Source organism: Trichosurus vulpecula, chromosome 2 (genome assembly GCF_011100635.1).
Source record: "Trichosurus vulpecula isolate mTriVul1 chromosome 2, mTriVul1.pri, whole genome shotgun sequence".
Lineage (NCBI taxonomy): Eukaryota > Metazoa > Chordata > Mammalia > Diprotodontia > Phalangeridae > Trichosurus > Trichosurus vulpecula.
The window spans coordinates 21,696,666-21,717,178 of NC_050574.1; the positions used below are offsets into that span (position 1 = coordinate 21,696,666).

Sequence of the window (20,513 nt, forward strand, 5' to 3'; positions counted from 1 at the left end):
CACCGGGCATATTATTCTTTTGTTTCTGCTTTACTTCATGCCAGTCTTCCATGTTTCTCTGAATCCACCAAATTCATCATTTCTTACAGCCTAGTCATATTCTACTACCTCCACTTGAGAAAGCAGGCTGTGCTCCCCATTTAGGGATTCGTGATGATGGTCCAAGATATTCATGCTAAAAATTCTTTAATAGCGACTTAAGCAGTAAATAACATTATGAATTGTAGATCAAATTATCTCAGGGGTTCATCACACATTTTTGTCGTTACTGTTGAAAGGGGTTCCTGGTACAAAAAGAATTGGAAACCCCTGACCTAGGCCAATGATATTGAAATATCTTCTCAGCAAGACATCACCCTCGTGATATCATTGGTCTTCTTCAAGAACAAAGGACGGACAATAACATCTTCTCTGAGTAGATTCTGTCTATAGAACCATGAAGGATAAGAAAAGTTGGCAGCTAAAGTCTCTGCCCTCACCTCATCCTGGGCCACTTGTGCGGTCCGATAGTCATCATTGCGCTCCCGATTCCTTCTTGTTCTCTGCCAAAAAATGAGAAATTACAGTCAGTACAACTTTCTTTCTCCCATTTGTTACATCTTGTCTACTGAACACCATGAATTCTTCACTCCAGCCTTCCCCCAGGGTCTCCTTGAAGCATGGAGGTGAGCCTGACATTCTTGAAGGCTCTACCAATGAACCACAAGACCTGGCGTGGGGGGTGGGGATGGGTACCCTGAGTTGAAATGACTCAGTATAAGCCCAGCAACATGGTATGTCTGCCAAACTGGTATCAGCCTGGTAAGGCTGAAAGAATTTAAATATAGGGAGTCTGGGGCAGCTAGGTGGCGCAGTGAGTAGAGTACCAGCCCTGGAGTCAGGAGGACCTGAGTTCAAATCCAGACTCAGACCCTTGACATACTTACTAGCTGTGTGACCTTGGGCAAGTCACTTAACCCCAATTGCCCTGCCTTCCCCCCTCCAAAATACAAAACAAAAAAAACCAAACAAATATGGAGAGTTTGCTACAAGGTAATGAATTAGGGGGACAGCTAGGTGGCACAGTGAGTAGAGTGCTGGGCTTGGAATCAGGAAGACTCATCTTCATGAGTTCAAATCTGGTCTCAGACACTTAACAGCTATGTGATCCTGGATAAGTCACTTAACCCTGTTTGCCTCAGTTTCCTCAACTGTAAAATGAGCTGGAGAAGGAAAGGACAAACCATTCGAGAATCTTTGCCAAGAAAACCTCAAATGGAGTCGTGAAGAGTCAGAAATGACTGAATGACCACCACCACCACCACCATTTTGGAAGTCAAAGCAAGCATGGTATACTGGAAGAAGAATTAGATTTGGAGTTAAGAAGAAATGGGTTTGAATCCCAGGTCAGCCACTGTCACTTGTGTGACCTTGGCCTAATCACTTTAGCCTTGATGGTCAACTAAAAAACCATAGGGTTGGATTAGACAGTGTTGTGCTGGTAAATATTTAACAACCAACTCTACCTAAAAATCTCCAAAATGTACAGAGGACATACTTTTAAGTTTAATCTGAATTTTAAACATTTTCTCCATCACTTTCTTAAGTCTCTACAATTAACAAAACAACAAGTTAAGCCCTAGTTTGTAGCATTTGCCAACTTCTGAGTTGTAGATGATCATGCTGAAAATTTAGTTGAGTTTCCTCCAGTTAGATGGTCACTGAGGTCCCTGCTGACTCTGCATGACTGGTTCTTAACCTGAGGCCTGTCAATTTGTTTTTAAAAATATTTTGATAGCTATCTTTCAACATCATTGGTTTCCTTTGTAATTCTATATCTATTAAAATATTTTGATAACCATATTTCACTACTACATATGAAAGATTTTTATAACTATATTTCAATATTATTGGGTTCCTTTGCAATCATAGGCATAAATAAAATATTTTGATAACTGTATTTCAGTAAAAGAATTTTGTAGCTATCTTTCAATACTATTGGGTTCCTTTGTAATTGCAAGCATAAACAAAATATTTTGGCAACTATATTTCAATATTATATATGAAAGATTTTTATAACTATATTTCAATATTATTAGGTTCCTTTCTAATTGTAAGCATAAATAAAATATTTTGATAACTATATTTCTATATTGTTGGTTTCCTTTGTAATTCTATGCATATGTAAAATTTTTTGGTAACTATATTTCAATACTGTTAGTTTCCTTTGTAATTCTACGTATTCTGTTTTATGCATTGAAAACCATGATTCTAAGAAGCGTCCCATAGGCTTCACCAGACTGCCCAAGGCTTCCGTGACACGAAAAAGGTGAAGAATTGCTACTCTCGATCTGTGCTGTCTGCGGTCCTTCTCCAGCTCTACATTTATGATCCTTTGATACCTAAAGCAAGAATGAACTGTGTTCTGCATGGATGGAAGGAGACTCGGGAGGTATGAAATGACAGAGCTTAAAGCAAGAATGAACTGTGTTCCGCATGGATGGAAGGAGACTCGGGAGGTATGAAATGACAGAGCTTTTAAAAGATTTTAAGTTTAGTACACACCATTAGCATTTTCTCCATAATTATTAAGTCTCTATAATCAACAAAGTAATAAATCATGCCACAATTTGTGGTGTTTGTTGATTTCTGAGGTATACAACTGGAGGAAATAATTTCTAATAGTTCAAAACTGATTGGAAGTTATCTCCTCCAGCCTCTTGGTGGTCACACAATGGAAAGGTTGAGATGTGAAGAATATGAGATTCTGTTGTGCCCATCAACTTTCTGTTGGTTGTAAAGATCATTTGACATGGTAGAGTCAGATGCAGCCTTAAAACAAGGCATCTCCCATGTGCATTTACAAGATTCTTGGTAGAGATGAATTTGTTCCATTAAAACAAGAGAAAGTAACATCAGAGAATGTCACAAGTAATTCAAGAGCATTTTAAAGCCTGCTGTTGAGAGCAGGGCTTAACTTGAGGTACACAGACCCCAAAGGTGTCAGTGGAAAGATTTCAACGGTTTGTGAACTTGGATGAAAAAAATAGGTGGGTGCTTGCTAATATCTTTACTGGTGGAGTAATAACAGTAATAGTAATAGCTAATAATGATAATGAAGGATATTCCCCTAAGAGTACAAATGAAATCCAATTCAACCAGCATTATTAAGTGCCTACTGTGTGCCAGGCAACGTGATAGGTAGGCCTTGAGGAGGTGAAGAGAATACAGAGCAGTCCTTCAGTCACAGAGATTTGGGTATACTGGGTTTAAAAAAGTAGGTAAAGCAAAAGTGGTGGCAGCCAAAGTGAGGGCGATCGACCCCAAGAAAGGTATGATCAATGCATCAGCGTGGGAAGAAGGGTCACATCCCACTCTCTTTGCAATAGACACTGGTGGGGCTTGTCTCTAACACAGCCTTGCATCATACTTCTCTGTAGCCCCCCAAATTCTCCCCATTCCACCCTCAACCTCCCTGGGCATTTCCCAGCCAACCCAATTTTGAATCAGCTGTTGGCTCTTTGGGTCAGTTATAACCCCCCTATTGCCACCTTGGAACCCACAGCAGTAGTGACAGAGGTACCAATGGGAAAACCCCTAGCACGGCCTTTTTCTGCACCATTTCCTTTTGGGTTTGGGTGGGCTAGATTGAGTCATTTAAAAAGGGCTGGTATGGGTGGGTTAGGAACTGTATCACAGGCTTCATCATATTCTCTCCCACCATAGCCACCTTTCTTCCAAACTTCGCTACTTTTTTTTATTTTTTAAAATTTCTTTTCTTTTTACATTTTTATTTAGTATTTTATTTTCCCCTGGTTACATGTAAAAACATTTTTTAAGTTTTTTTTTTTGTAAAACCAATTTTTAACATTCATTTCTAAAACTTTGTAAACTTCCCTTTCTCTTGAGGGCACTACCATCCTTCCAATCCTCCAGACTCACAAGTCCAGTGCCATCTCTGATACTTCACTCCCCCTCATCCTCTATATCCAATTAGCTTCAACCTCCATACTCTCTCCCTCCCTTATATGTACCCTTCTCTCCCCTCACAGCCACCACCCGAGTACAGACCCTCATCTCTTGCTGGACTATACAAACAGCTTCCTAATTCATTTCTCAGCCTCGACTCTATCCCCATCGAATCCCCTCAACTGCCAGAGTGATTTTTCCAAACACAGATCTGACCACGTCATCCCCCACTACTCAAGAAACTCCAGTGGCCCCGTGGTGCCTCCAGGATCAACTGCTTTGTCGTCTTTGTCTCCTTTAAAAATGATTATTCTCTAAGTTTCATAATGTTCACAATTATTAGTATATGTATGCAATTGATATAATAAGGAAACATATCAGGAGCGTGAGCTCAAAACTTTTCACAAAATCAAAAAAAGTTTGCAGACTGGTCTAGAAAAGGAAAAAATTCCACCTTTTGGCTGAAATGATCAAGCAAAATGTGCGGGTCAAGAGCTTTTCTGCACCTACTATGTGAGTCTCCTCTTCTTCCTGCAACCTCCAGGCCAATTCTTCATCTTGTTGGAGTTGCTCCTGACTCTGGAGGTCCAGCTCAGCCATCTGCCAGTTTATGGGGTCTGTGCCATCATTGTGGGGGACAGCCACATCTAAGCAAGAGGAAGCAATCACAACCATCACTTTCAACTAAGACTGAAGAAAGGATTTCTAGAGCAGAGGTATCCAGCACATAGCCCAGGGGACCCTGGAGTGCTGCCTGAACCAGATTAAAATGTAATTGGGAAATATTTAACGAAATAAGTAAAAACACAATAAAACATAGATAATGTTACCTTTTAACACTAAGTCAACATGTCCAGTTTAGTGGCCTCCGTTTGACCCCACTGGGGCATCTTGTTCTGATTTCTTTATCGGAAAAAGGGAGTTTTTTAGTATATCTATATATATATATATTTACACCTTGGAGTATGGAAGACCTAGGTTCTAGTCCTATCTCAGATCCAGACAAGCTGTGTGCCCATCAGCCACATGCTCTGTACTCTCTGATCTGCAGAAGATCTCATCTTCCTTCAGATGGCGACAGCTTTCTACAGTGGGATTTGAACACCATAAAGAGATGTCCCCAACGAAGAGAGATGAAGTCCTCCATGTTGGTCAAGTTCCATATGAGGAACTCCCTTACCAGGCATTCCCTATATTGATTAAACCTCAGGTCCAGTCTTTCAATCTGCCACTACCTCCCTCTTCCTCAAACCACATAAACTTTAGAGAGCCTGAGAGTAAAGGACAGTTCTCTTCAGTTTAACATGCCAGTGGAAACAGGTCTGTCTTTGGAGTCAGAGGGTCCAGGTCCCATTCTGACACCATCTTTCCCCAGGGTGACTTTGGGTAAGTCATCACACCCCTGGGTTTCCATTTCCTCTTCTGTAAAACCAGAAGACCCCTGAAGTTCCTTCTGCCTCTGGACCTACCCATCTATGGTTTAATTGTTAGAGAATTCCTTCTTATAACAGGACTAAATTGGTCTCTATTCAGCTTTCCCCCATTGTTCCTGGTTCTGCCCTCTGGGACCAAAGCAAAAAACAATAGTCAAATCTTTGTCCATGGGCAGCTCAGTTGGCTCCATAGTGCACAGAGTGCCTAGCTTGGAGTCAGGAAGACTCATCTTTCTGAGTTCAAATCCAGCCTCAGACACTTACGAGCTGTGTGACCCTGGGCAAGTCACTTAACCTGTTTGCCTCAGTTCCCTCATCTGTCAGATGAGCTGGAGAAGGAAATGGCAAATTACTCTAGTATCTCCACCAAGAAAACCCCAAATGGGGTCACCAAGAGTTGGACATGACTGAAAAGTAACTGAACAACAACCTTTCTCCTCTTCCAGGTGATAATCCTTCAGATATCTGAAGACAGCTGTCATGCTTCCCTCCCGCAGCCTACTCTTCTCCAGGCTCATCATCCCCACTTCCTTCAGTCTGTTCTCATAGAACATGAACTTGAGGCCCTTTGCACCCCTGGTTGCCTCCTCTGGAGAGTTTATTGATGCTTTTCTGGAAATGAGGTGTCCCAACTGACCACAATGCCCCAGAGTACAATATACCACCTAAATGCCCTCAGAGGTCGAAATATAAACCTTTCCACTTTATTTCCTTTTAGGAAAAACAAATATAATCTTTATGAAAATACTTTCTCCACTTTTATGTCCTTTATTTCTCAATTTGACAGACATAGCCCTATTTTTTCTTGGGCAGGGTAGGCAATTGGGGTTTAAGTGACTTGCCCAGGGTCACATAGCTAGTAAGCATCTGAGGCTGGATTTGAACTGAGACCCTCCTGACTCCAGGGCCGGTGCTCTATCCACTGTGCCGCCTAGATGCCCTGACATACCACTATTTTTGCTGTGAGGTTAGAGAGAACAGGCAGTATGGCAAATTTGTTGCTCAGTTATGTCTGACTCTTCATGACCCTATTTGGGATTTTCTTGGCAGAGATACTTGCCATTTCCTTCTCCAGCTCATATGACAGATGAGAAAACTGAGGTAAACAGGGTGAAGTGACTTGCCCAGGGTCACAGGGCTAGTAAGTCTAAGGCTGAATCTGAACTCAAGACTTCCTAACTCCAGGCATGGAATCCTATCCCCTGTACTAACCTGGCTGCCCAGTATGGTAAATACTGACATTGCATTATCAGTGCTAATAGAAGGGGGTGGCAGGCATGGGAACAAGCATTTATATAGTGCCTATTGTGGTCCAGGCCCTATGCTAATGCTTAACAAATACTTTCTCTGATTCTCACAACGATCCTGGAAGGCAGGTGCTATTATTATCACCCTTGTTTTATAGCAGGAGGTAGGGGGTAGTGTAGCCCCCATTTTACAGAAGAGGAGACTGAGGCAAACAGAGGTTAAGTGACTTGTCCAGGGGCACACAGCTAGCATCTGGGTCCTGATTGGAACTCTGGGCTTCCCAACTCCAGGCCCAGAGCTCTCCATCCACTGTGCCACCAGCCGCACTAATCACAATTTGTGAAATACATATGATTTTAGGTGGCAGTCAGCTTCCCATCTTTCGGCGTCTTTGCCATTTTTCTGGGTGTGTGGTGAAGGCTCAGGGTCGTTACGATATTCATCTGTCTTATTATTGTTTATCTGGGGCGATGTTTTCACATGCATGTTTCTGAATACGATGGCTTTGCTTGGATCTTAAGAAGAAATACCAGAAGGCATCCCCTGCCCACCCACAGCTCCTGTTTCTTTGAAGAGGCGGGGGACGATGGGTGTGGAGCATTGCGAAGAAAGTAGGTCTTTTTTAAAGTTTTGGTAATTTTGCTGAATTTTTCAAAAAATCTTGTTTTCTTTTTTGTTATAAGGGATGAATTATGTTGAGAAATGTCAGTAATAGAGAAGACATCGATATCAATAAAGACTGATCGTGAAAAAATAAACCACCACCACCGCCAAGCAGGGACTGGACTCATTTCTGCTCTCCCCCTCAGGTTCTGTACCTCTCGTGCTGTGGGAGCTTGGAAGGGAAGAGGCCTCTTCTTCTAACTCTTGCAATTTCTTGGCTATTTCCTGTGACAGGAGAAAAACAAAGACCTCTCAAACAAGCAGGAAAAGTAATAAACCAAAACACTCAGCCATGGTCCCCAGGAGTCCTCTTAGGAATCTGAAGGAAAAGAGAGCTCGAAAGAACCTTCACCACAAGGGGGCAGTGAAGACCAACTACCAGTAAGGCTCTCCTCCTCAAGGCTTACCCTGGACTCAAATAAATACGGTGAGTCATACAATGAAATCCAAGGGACGAGATGATGGCTTATTAATATTTTTTTATTTATCTCTGTAACTCACTAGGGGAAAGGAAAGGCATGATCAGAGAGGTATAATCAAAATCCCTCTTAATTCCTGTGCGCTCCATCTTTAATTAATTATTGTCTATACTGTATAGAGCTTGGTATATATATATAAAATATACGTGTGTATACGTGTGTATATATGTATATGTACACGGGTAGGTATATATGTGTATACACACATGTAAATACGTATGCACATATATGTACACGTGTATATATACATATGTGTGTATGTGCACATATATATACACACATGTTTGCATGCTGTCTTCCCCTATTAGACTGTAAGCTCCTTGAGGGCAGGGATGGTCTTTTGCCTTTTTTTGTGTCCCCAGCGATTCGCATAGTGCCCAGCACGTAGCAGGCACTCAATAAATGTTTATTGAATTGAATTAAATAGAGTGATAGGTGTAGAGCTAGAAGGGACATAGGAGGCAAGGCCATCTGGTCCAACAACCCTCACTGTGCAGAGGAGAAACTGAAGCCCAGAAGGGTCAAATGACTTTCCTAAAGTCACGCAGGTGGCAAACATAAAAAAAGAGAATGGAACCAAGGACCTCGTACGCCCCTGTGCCCTCCTGCCTCCAAGTCCATTTTATAGACGAGGAACTAGAGATCCAGAAATTATTTCGGTAAAGGCATCACCAGAGGCTGGATGCCCTTGTGAATAGAGGGCTGGACTTCTGAGTCAAGAAGAACTGGGTTCAAATCCAGCCTCAGATACTTCCTAGCTGTGTGACCCTGGGCAAGTCACTTAACCTCTGTTTGCCTCAGTTTCCTCAGCTGTAAGATGGGAATCATAATAGTACCTCCTTCCCAAGGTTGTTGTGAGGGTCAGATGAAATAATATTTACAAAGTGCTTAGCATGGCATTTGGTCCATAATGGGCGCTTAATGAATGCTTGTTTCCTTCCTTCCCAAGATCCTCTAAGTCATTTAACCTCTCTAAACCTCAGTTTCTCCATCTGTAAAACAAAGATAGTGATCCGGTAATCCCTACCTCACAATGTCATTGTGAGGAGGCTCCAATGAGGTAGTATATGTAAAAGCATTTTGCAAATGTTAAGGCACCATGTATATTGTTATTATTAGTAATAATTCAGAAGAGTCACGACCTTTCAGTTTGTTAAAATCACAGACCTCTTCAATCCACAAGCATTTGTTAAATTGTTTCTATGTTGGGGTCACAGGATTATCGATTTAGAACTAAAAGGAGTCTTAGAGTCAGTCAGTCAACAAACACTTATTAAGTGCCTACTATGTGCCAGGCACTGCGCTAAGCAACGGGGATCTAAAGAAAGGCCCTGCCCTCAAGGAGTTTACAATCTAAGTCTCCATTTTACAGACAAGAAGACTGAGGCCCAGGAAAGGGAACACAAGGGGTACCTGATTCCCTGTGTACTGCACTGTTATCCCATAAACTCAGCATACATAGAGGGAGGCTCCCACAGCCCTGGATGGACCCTCCATGACAGATTTATGGGAGGGGATGGACAAGCTGCCCAGGATGGGCTGGAGCCTACACCAGTAAAGGGAGGACCTTCCTCAAGGACATCAGAGACTGGCTGAACTTGACACTGAAATGGGTCTTTGAGAAATGACTGAAGCTTAAGTACTTTGCCCACATGATGAGAAGACCGGACTCATTGGAAAAGGCCCTGATGTCAGGAAAGACTGAAGGCAAGAGGAGAAGGGGGAGGCAGAGGATGAGATGGAGAGATGGTGCCATGGAAGCGATGAACATGATCTTGGGCAGACTTTGGAGATAGTGGAGAAGAGAAGGGCCTGGCGTGCTGTGTCCATGGGGTCAGGACTAAATGAATGAACAATGACAACAGACAAATGAACCGCCAAGGACACGGTCACTCTGCCTAGCAAAGGATTAGAATCAGAAATCTGAATATTATGCCATGGCTTTCAGGGCACCCTCTAAATGCTTGCCGGCTTATCAACATCCTTCTGAAACTATGGTGCCCCAACAGGAACCCAACATTCCCCATGCCGTCTGAGCGGGGCAGAAGCCCTGGGGCCATCTTGTCCCATACCTGGTCATCTTCTTCTCTCTGTCGACACTCCTCTGCCTTCCTGTGAATTTCTTCCTGGATCGATCGAGCCAGCTCGGAGTCACTCTCTTCCCTAAGTATCAGCGAGAAGAGTGAGTAAGAGAAGGACAAACCAAGTATATCCTATTTTATCGTAGGTTTGATTTTCAGCCTTGGTGTGTAAGGATGGGGAACATCTCTGGGCAGAAAATGATACTGCTGGCCTGAAAGGAATAACCCAACTTCTGGATCTGCTTCTAACCATTAACAAACCTTCATTAAGCACCTACTATGGGCCAAGCAGGGCAGCTAGGTGGTGCAGGAAATAAAGCTCTGGGCTTGGACATGAGTTCAAATCTGGCCTCAGGTATTTACTAGCCGTATGACCCTGGGCAAGTCACTCTACCCTGTTTGTCTCAGTTTCCTCATCTATGAAATGAACTGGAGAAGGAAATGGCAAACTGCTCCAGTATCTTTGCCAAGAAAATCCCAGTGGGGTCACAAAGGGTGGTTGGCACATAACTGAAATGGGTCAACGATAACACGGTGTGCTAAACCCTGGAGATACAGAGACAAAAACGAAACGGTCTCTGTTCACCACATCTTATACCACAATCTCTGAAAACACATTGTGTTAAAATGCACAGGATTTGGAGCAGGAAAGTCCCACAGAGGCCATTTAATCCAAACCATTCTTTTCAGGTGAGGAACCCAAGGAAAGGAAGGTTAACTGACTTCCTCTTTGTGCAGAGGGGGACATAGAGAACACTTCATTTTTGTCATTGACCAGACCATAGGATCATTGACTTAGTGATGGGAAGGATGTGGAAGTCATTAGTCCAAACCCCTCCTTTAACCAATGAAGAAACTGAAGCCTACAGAGAAATGACTTGCTCAAGGTCTCACAGGAAGCAGAAGGATTTGAACCCAGGTCCTCTGATTACAGGCAGCTAGGTAAAGCCATAGTGCACAGAGGGCTGGGCCTGGAATCAGGAAGAGTCATCTTTGTGAGTTCAAATCTGAACTCAGACACTTCCTAGCTGTGTGACCCTGGGCAAATCAATTAACCCTGTTTGCCTCAGTTTACTCATCTGTCAAACAAGCTGGAGAAGGAAATGGCAAACTGCTCCAGTATCCTTGTCAAGAAAACCCCAAGTCAAGAAGAATCAGACAAAACTGAAATGACCAAACAACCAAAAAACCTAGTAGGAGCTGCAGAAACAGGGGCAGCTAGGTGGTGTGGTGAGTAGAGCATCGGCCCTGGAGTCAGGAGGACCTGAGTTCAAATCTGGCCTCAGACACTTGACATACTTACACACAGCTAGTGTGACCTTGGGCAAGTCACTTAACCCCAACTGCCCTGCCTTCCCCCCTCCCCAAAAAAAAAAAAAGAAAGAAAGGAGTTACCGAAACAAAAATGGGTGGAGACATTTTAAAGAATTTGTGGAACAGAAAAACTAGGGATGAAGGTGAAGGATGTTCCCCTACATTTTTTTCTGTTGGTGAGATTTTCCCAGTTTGCTTCCCTGGTTTTCCACATCTTGTAGCTTTCGGGCTATCCGAATGTCCATCTGAACAAGCTGACTCTTCTGCACATTGGAGGCGTAATGTTGTTCGACTGTATGAAAAAAATAGGTGTAGAACAGCCTGATTAGAAGCTTCATTTGCAACAAAATACATCTGTGCAGTCTTCAACCTGCTTTGGTCAGTCAAGAAATATCCTGAGATTTAAAAATAATCAGTTTTGGGGAAATTGTCATAAGATCAGAGATTTAGAGCATGGAGGAAGCTCACAGGCTCCATGCCCTCATTGAATCGATAAAGCAGGCAAGCAGGCACTGTGCTAAGTGCTGGGGATGCAAAGAAAGGCAAAAGACAGTCCCTGCCCTCAAGGAGCTCACAAGCAAAGAACCATATACAAACAGGCCATAGACAGGACAAAATGGTGTTAATTAAGAGAGGGGAACATTAGACGGAGATGACAAGATGGAGCATTCTAGGCGTGAGGGACAGCCAGTGAAAATGTCTGGGGTTGGGAGACGACCATCATTTAAGGGCAAACTTCAAAAGAAATCCAGAAAGACTGATGCGGAGTGGTTTGTTGGAGCAATTCCATTTGACAGATCCTTTTTAAATTCTTGATGCCAGGAAGGCACCAGACAAGCCCTGCACTGAATGGAGCTGGGTGAACAAATCCTCTTTGTTTTGTAATTCATCCTGGCGGCATCTAAATTGCAGAAGGGGGCAGGTGCATTGTAGAGTGACCCGGACATATCTGATGATGAGAGATTGCAGAAGCCCATGAAAGGCTGCAGAGGGGATGCTTAACCGTGGATTTAGTAGGTGGGGGAAAAGAAGCCTGGGGTTTCCCAAAGACTGGGAATGCCCTCTAGTGGCTACTGAAGCTTCAGCCCCAGACTGGGATTGAGGGTGCACATCCAGGGAACAGGACTGCCAGAGAGGGATTATAAATGACAGCACCTACCTCCAGGGAGGTTGTGAGGATCAGATGGGGTAACGTGTAAGGTGTTAGCACAGTGCCTGGCACTTAGTAGGCGTTATATAAATGTATTATTATTCTAGACCTAATAACTGGCTTTTTAATTGTGAAGACCTTCCTTTGTAATAATAACAATTAATAATAAGAATCATGGATGTTTACAGAGAGCACTAAAGTCCCCAGGGTGCTTTCCATGGCCTCACAACCAGCGCTCTGTAGTACGGGTACAGATGAAGGCTCCGACAGGTAAATTAACCGGTCCGTGGCCACACGGCTGAGAGGCATCAGAAGTGGGATGTGAAGCCAGCTCTTCCGACCCCTAGGCCAGGACTGTGTGTCAATGACACCATGACGTCAATTCACTCTGATCTCCAAAAATCCGAGCAGTATTGAGCTTTCTAGTCACGGTTTTGTAGCACAACTTGTAACATCATCGTGAATCACATTTTCAAAAGGCATTTATGGCTTTTAAAGCAACGTGGCCTAGTGGATAGAGTGCTGGTGTTAGAGGCAGGAAGACCTGGGTTCAAGCTCTATCTCTGACACCTCCTGGTTTAGTGACTATAGGCAAGTCACTTAAACTTTTAGTGTCCCAGGGTATGTTCTAAACATCCTGGGGGGGGGTGCCTATGAGTTTTAATTTTTTTAAATTAAAATTTTTTGATAATTATTTCAATATGATTGCTTTCTTTTGTAATCCTTTGTATTTTATTTTATGCATCTAAAGGCATAATTTTGAGGAGTCCATAGGTTTCCCCAGACTGACTGCCAAAGGGGTCCAGGACACAAAAAAGGTTCAGAGTCTCCTGATCTAAGACTATCACTTGCAGAGAAGCCTTCCTTACTTATTCTCTCTTAATTCTCTCCCTCCTTCCATCCTCCTTCCCTCCTCCCTCCCTTCTCTCTCTCTTTCCCTTCTCTCCCTCCTTTCTTCCTTCCTCCCTCCTTCTATCCCTCCCTCTCTTCCTCTCTTCCTTCCTTCCTTCCTTCCTTCCTTCCTTCCTTCCTTCCTTCCTTCCTTCCTTCTTTCCTTCCTTCCTTCCTTCCTCCACCTCTTCTTTCCTTTCATCCTCCCTCATCCCTCCTTGTCTTCCCTCCCCTTCTTTCCTTTCCTCCATCCCTCCCCCCTTCCTTCCTTCTTTCCCTCTATCCCTTCCCTCCCTCCTTCCTTCCTTCTGTACTTTCTCCCTCCCTTCCCTCCTTCCTTCCTTCCATCCATTCTTCCTTTATCCCTCCTCCCTATTTAGAGATGGAAGGGCCCTAGGAGGTGTGATGCCAATCAGTGATTAAAGATCTTTCCCACCCATTCAATAGGCCTCAGGTGGGGCTAGTTAAGAGAAACTTGATTAAAGCCTTGTTTGTAGGCAGGCCTACACCCTTTACTTAATAGGTGCTAAGCCCCAGACCTACACTCTTTACTTACTAAATATTAAGCCCTAGGCCTACACCCTCTTGCTAATTGGGCATGAAGCCCTAGGGCCCTAAAGAAGTGTAAATATACCCAGAAGGTAGCCATTGCAAGGTCAGAATTCAGAATTCAGCCCAAGGAGAAGGAGTAAGAACCCCGAGTTGACAGAACTGCAGAGAGAGTGGAGGGTAGAAACCAGGGAGCTGAGGAGCCCAGAGAACTGTGGGGGGGGAGAGAACGTAGGCAAGCAGACAGTTGGGACTCATGAGTGTTTATGGAAAGGCCCCAGCAGAGGGGAAGGTTACAGGATGACTTGGTTTCTTGTTGTAATACTTTGTTATAATGTGTTATAATTTCCTCATTGTTACGTTGAGGTGGACTTACTGGTTTTGGAATACAATTACTGCTATGTCAAATTGGGGTTATTGGTTCTGGGATTTGATCCTCTGGTGTCTAAATAAATGTTATACTACTCCTGCCTTCTACCTAGAGAGTCTCATACTTTGTGATTCCAAACTATGCTGGCATGTTCATGGTCCTCTTCAAGGTCATGAATCTTGCCTTACTGATGCAGGAGGTAATCTAGTTCAATTCCTTCATTTTCTACATGAGGAAACTGAGGCCAGGATAGAGAAAATGATTTGCTCAGATCACAGGGGATCAAGGAGAGGTCAGTTCTCCCAGGAGGTCATCCCTGTGCCATTCTTTTAATGTACCTTCTCTATAAAATCTTTATGTCAGCCTGCTTTCCATTAAGTACTAAAATGGGAGCCATTAAAAGAACACTGCCCATTAAAATAACAATAAAAAATTCCATTGGAGAAGTAAGTGGAGAAATAAAAGGATTAGACATTTGGATAATGAGGTACCACATTGATATCCATTTTCTGACTTTAAGTGGGGGGCAAACATCCCAATATTCATCTTGAGACCTCTTTAATTGGTTAACAATGCATAGAAAAAGCTTGAAAAATAAAGGATTTTTTTTAAAGTGCCAGAAGGGCTGTGTTTGGAATCAGGAAGACCCAACTGAATGACAAAACGTGTATTAAAGATTATTATGTGTCAGACATTGCAGGTAGGTGGTGCAGTAGATAGAGAATGGAGTCCTGGAGTCAGGAAAACCTGATTTCAAATCCAGCCTCAGACATTTACTGTGTAACCTTGGGGAAGTCACTCAATTTCTGTTTGGCTAGGTGGCTCAATGGATAGAACTCTGGGCCTGGAGTCAGAAAGACCTGAGTTCAAATTCATCCTCAGATGCTTCCTAGCAAAAACATAATTCTTGCCCTCAGGAAGCTTCCATTCTAATGAGGAAAATAACATATACATAATTATGGACATATAGGCTACATACAGAGTAGTTGGAAGGTAATCTCAGAAGGCTGCTAAGTGGTGCCATAGTGCATACAGCACCAATCCTGGAGTCAGGAAGACTCATCTTCATGAGTTCAAATGCAGCCTCAGACACTTACTAGCGGTCTGACTCTGGGCAAGTCACTTCACCCTGTTTGCCTCAGTTTCTCATCTATCAAATGAGCTGGAGAAAGAAATGGCAAACCACTCCAGTATCTCTGCCAAGAAAACCCCAAATGGGGTCATGAAGAGTTTGAAACAACTGAATGGCAAATTTTTATCATCAAGCAGTCGGTCAACACAAGCAGGAGAATTGCAATATCATTTGGGGGTGGTTTAAAAAATACATAATGAACTGACTCCAGGCCTGGTGTTCTATCCACTGCATCGCCTGTCTGTCCAAATGATGACTGAAATACCCTGGATGAAAGGCTAGCAAAGTATTTCGCTGAGCATGGGAGGGCAGGGAGGAGCTACAAAAACCCTGCTTGGCCTGAAAGATAAACATTTATTTATTCATGCATTTATACATGTATTTGTTTGTTTCTGCCTATTTATTTTCATTCTGGTTTTAATTTATTTTTCTTTGTTTCATTTTTGTATTATTTTTTATACTTACAGTATTTTTATTTTTTGAAATATCGAATTTACACGTGCAAATAACATTATACTGATAAACAACTAAAGGCAGGTAGAAACCAAGAACCAATCGGGCAGAACCCCAGTCTAGGAAGCAGGTTGGGCGTCGATTCTTAACCTTACCACCCTTTGTGATCTGTGGACAGGAGGAAAACCTCAACTTTACAAAGTTCAATCAATTACAAAGGATCAGGAAAGAATTTCTGTATCTTACTCAGAGATCCCGCTCCTGAACATAGAAATGAAGGAAGGAAACAAGCATTTAGACATTTAAACAAGCATTGGATCTCTGGGGAAACAAAAGACATGAATACAAATGTATTTTTAAACATAGATGGAGCCAAGAGAAGAGCATGTACAATGATTCCTAGAACATAAATAACCATAATAACTAAAAGGCAGAAGAACTCAGATGAAATGCAATGACCAATCTTGGCTCCAGGGACACGTAATTAAAAACATCCCCTCCCCTCCATATAGATGTTATCCGTCATTGTGTTGACTGTTTTGCCCACGTGCTGTGTCTTTGGGTGGGGAGGTGGGGAGAATAACAGCTGCTGGGAAATATTTGTGATGTAAAAAACAAGACGCTTCGATGAGTCCTTTTTTTTTTAATGCTGTTGCTAATTTTGGCTTCTAAACACTTACTTTCTTGTTTCTGCAAGCAATGGGCCAGGGCTCCATCTTCAAGGATAGCAAAATCTTGACAAACTGTCAAAAAAACCCAAAAACCAACAAAATGTAAGATAACAATTGACTGGCGGAAATAATGCTTCCTTTCAACACTGTACAAGTACTGAGAATGAATGAGCCTGGACCTTTAATCACATGAGATTTCTGGACAGTCAAAGAAAGCAAGTGGTCTCAGTCAGTCGTTATTCATGGAAAACTCTCAAAGTGCTCTAGACCTTGGGAGATACAGAAGCAACCATATGTCATGATTCTTGCCCTCTAAAGACTTTATATTCTAGATGGAAGATAGGCCACACATGAAATAGGGAGGCTATGAGTTGGAAGGGCCCCTTACCTATGTGACCAGATTACCTTAATTTGTCTTGGTTTCAGTTTCCTTCACTGTGAAAGGAGGGGGTTGACCGGGCCAGAGATTCTATAAAGTTCCTTAGGTTCAGATCTGGTGAGATCATTTAGAGGTCATTCGGTTCAACTTGCCAGCAACTCCCCACCCCCTGTCCCCCCAAAACAGTCATCCAGCAGCTGGTTAACCATCTCCAGTGATACACATCACCAGTTTAAGGATATCTCTCATTGCTGGGAAGTTCCACCTTACACTGAGCTGTGGTCCTTTACCTACAACTACCACCCACTGCTCCTACTTATGCCCTCCTGGAGCAAACAGAAAAAGTCTGAACCTTTTTTTGTGTGTCAAGGCTCCCTTTGGTAATTCTAGTAAAATTGATAGTAGATGGTGCTGTGAGTTCAAATCTGACCTCACACACTTACTAACTGGGTGACCCTGGGCAAGTCACTTAACTCCATTTATCTCAGTTTCCTCTTCTGTAAATTGAGCCAGAGAAGGAAATGGCAAACCATTCCAGTGTCTCTGCCAAGAAAATGCCAAATTGGGTAGTGGAGAGTCAGGCATGAGTGATAGGACTGGACAACATGGATATACCCCTTATCTGAATCATGTTTTTAAATGGATAAAACAAAATGCAGAGGATCAAAAGGGAAACAAATTCTCTTGAAATAGATATCAGATTTAAAAAAAAAAACTCAGGTTCATGGATTGTAGGTTAAGAACCTCTGGTTTCATCTCTCTTCCACTGGACATCCCTTCACATCACTGAAGACAGCTATCATGTCCCTCTTTTTCCCTGGTTTTCTCCCCTTTGGGTTCAACATCCCCAGTTCCCTCGAGAATTCACAGAATTCTCAATATCCTCATTATTCCCCCATGGAATGTTTGTTTGTCAATGTCCCTCTTAAAACCTGGGCCCTGGGATCAAACACAAAACTCTCCAAATTTTGCAGGGCAAAGTACAGTGGGCTCATTACCTCCACTGATTTGGACAATGGTTTCCTGTTGCTTCTAGGATGAAATACAAAATCCTCCACTTGTCAAGCAACAGAAAACCCTACAATACGGCTGGCAAATGGGTGTGCTGGTAAATGTTTAACAACCAGTTCTGGGGGGGGGGAGGGTAGCATAGGAGATAGTGGGGAGGAATATATGCATAACACATTTTAAAGCTTAATGCGAATTATTACCATTTTCTTAAATCTGGACAATAGCAATAAATCAAGCCCTGATTTGCAGCATTTGCAAATTTCTGAGGTGCCTAGTGAAAATTTAATCGGACAATGAAAGAAAGCAAGTTGTCTCAATCAGTCTCGGTCAGTACTATCATCCTATCTCTCTCCTCCCTTTTGTGCCTGGAGGAGGCTGTCTAGACTGGTGCCTCCACTTCCTCTCCTCCCACTGTCTTCCAAACTATTTGCAGTTGGTCTTTCCATCTCATCATCTGACTGAAACTGCTGTCCCCAAAGTTACTTACGCTCTCTTCACTGCCAAATCTGGCGGCCTTCCCCCAGTCCTCATTGTCCTTGACCTCTCTTCAGCCTTGAGGCTCTTCTCCTTGATACTTCCTTCTCTTGAGGTTTCCATGACACTGCCCTTTCCTGGTCCTTCTCCTACCTACCTGACCGCTTGCTCTTTCTGCTCTTTCTCAGTCTCCTTTGCTGGATACACTCTCTAGCTGTGGGTGTCCTGGGCCCTCTTCTCTTCTCCCTCTATCCTACTTCACTTGGTGATCTCATCAGCTCTCATGGATTTAATGACCATCTCTTTGGTGTTGATTCCTGCCCCCAACTCTGCTGACTTTCAGTCTCCAACTGCCTTTCGGACATCTCAGACTGTGGACATCTTTAACTCAACATGTCCCAAAATGAACTCATTATCTTTCCCCCAAACCCTCCTTGTTTTCAAACTTCCCCATTACCATTGAGGGTACCACCATGTTTCCAGTTCCACAGGCTCAGAGCCTAGATGTCATCCTCAGTCCCTTACTAACTCTCAGCCCCCATATCCACGCTGCTGCCAAGGCCTGGCCTTTCTACCCTTATAATATATCTTGCATATTCCTCCTCCCCTCTGATACTGCCGCTAACCTGGTGCAGACCCTTATCACCTCACACCTGGACTACTGTAATAGCTGCTGGTTGGTCTCTCTTCCTCAAGTCTCTCCCTACCCCAATCCAGCCTCCACTCAGCTGTCAAAGTGATCTTTCTCAAGTATGGGTCTGATCACGCCACTCTCTACCCTTCAACATCCTTGGTATTTATTTAGCTGTGTTTAAGTGGCATGCCCTCAATAAAATATAAGACCCTTGAGGGTAGGTATTTTTAGTTTTTGTCCTTGTATCTTCAGCACCCAGCACAGAACTTGGCACATGATAAGCACTTAAATGTTTGCTGAATTAAATTGAATTGGAAAAATATTTTTTATTAGTGTATCTGAGTGCTGAAATAGTATTTTTGGCCACCAATTTATCCCTTGGCACTCTCTTAGCCTATTATGAACTATACTCCCCATCCTGTACTTGGTACAATTAATTTTCTGAACCTAAATTGAGGCCTTTATATTTCCCATGTAACATTTCACTGGTTAAGAGCATTAACTCTTGGCTCAAATCTGACCCTTGGAACTTACTACCTACGTGAACTGAGACAAACCACTTGACCTTCCAAGATTTAGTGTCCTCATCTGTTAAAGGAAGGAATTGACCTAGGTCAACTCAAGAGCCTCTTCTGGCTACTAGAAGAGGCCTGGAGAAGTTAGCTTGCTTGTCCAGGTGGCAAATGTCAAAGCCAAGATGTGACCCCAGGCCTCCTGACTCCCAATCCAGTACTCTCTCTCCTGGACCACACTGCCTGAGGACATACAATTATGAAAGCCTTGAAAGTCAGGCACAATAATTTGGATCCAATGGGTGCAAATGGATCCAATTATCCCAATGGATAATTGATCCAAGGATATGAGCAAACACTTCTGAAAAAAAGAATCCTCCAAATCGCTACTAATTGAAGAAACACAAGCATCAAAACAACTCTGGGGTTTCTCCTCACCCCCAGCAAATGGGCAAAGATGTCAAAAGATGGGAACGGTTAGTGATGGAGGGCCTGCGGAAAGAAGGGTATATTAATGTGCTATTGATAGAGCTGTGAATTGGCCCAACCGTTCTGCAATTGCAAACTGGAATCATGCTTAAAAAGTAATTAAAATGTTTCATACCCTTTGACCCAGAGATTTCACTGCCAGGAAGTCAAAGAGGTATGTTCTCTTTGTTAAATTGTTAAATTTTTTGTTTTTCAGGGTGAGCTTTTACACTACGGAAATCAGCAAAGGCCACAAATCATGGTATGATTTATTATTTTGTTTACTATCTAGACTAAAGAAAGTGATAGAGAAAATGTTAATAATGTAGATAAAACTTAAAAATGTAACAAGTTCGGGGCAGCTAGGTGGCACAGTGAGTAGAGCACCGGCCCTGGAGTCAGGAGGACCTGAGTTCAAATCCGACCTCATGTACTAGCTGTGTGACCTTGGGCAAGTCACTTAACCCCAATTGCCCTGCCAAAAACAAACAAACAAACAAACGGAACAAGTTCACCTTGGTATTTTTGGAGAGCCAGTTGTTAAACATTTACCAGCATATTCCTTATATCCCAACATATTCATAGCATAGAATTGGAAATAAAGTAGATGCCCTTTAATTGGGGAATAGGTAAATAAGACATGGTACGTGAAT

At 42.9% G+C, this 20,513-nt stretch overlaps 1 protein-coding gene across 1 annotated transcript in view; it reads right to left on the bottom strand.

Annotated features, from left to right (window-relative positions):
• Positions 1-20,513, bottom strand: part of LOC118835834 (coiled-coil domain-containing protein 50-like) — a 54,962-nt gene that overhangs the window by 18,933 nt on the left and 15,516 nt on the right. The window contains exons 2-7 of the mRNA XM_036743115.1: positions 16,392-16,454; positions 11,329-11,458; positions 9,844-9,934; positions 7,448-7,517; positions 4,459-4,595; positions 480-542 (exon numbers count right to left, since the gene is read on the bottom strand). Coding sequence (XP_036599010.1) covers positions 480-542; positions 4,459-4,595; positions 7,448-7,517; positions 9,844-9,934; positions 11,329-11,458; positions 16,392-16,454 — 554 coding nt within the window. The remainder of the gene's footprint in view (positions 1-479; positions 543-4,458; positions 4,596-7,447; positions 7,518-9,843; positions 9,935-11,328; positions 11,459-16,391; positions 16,455-20,513) is intronic.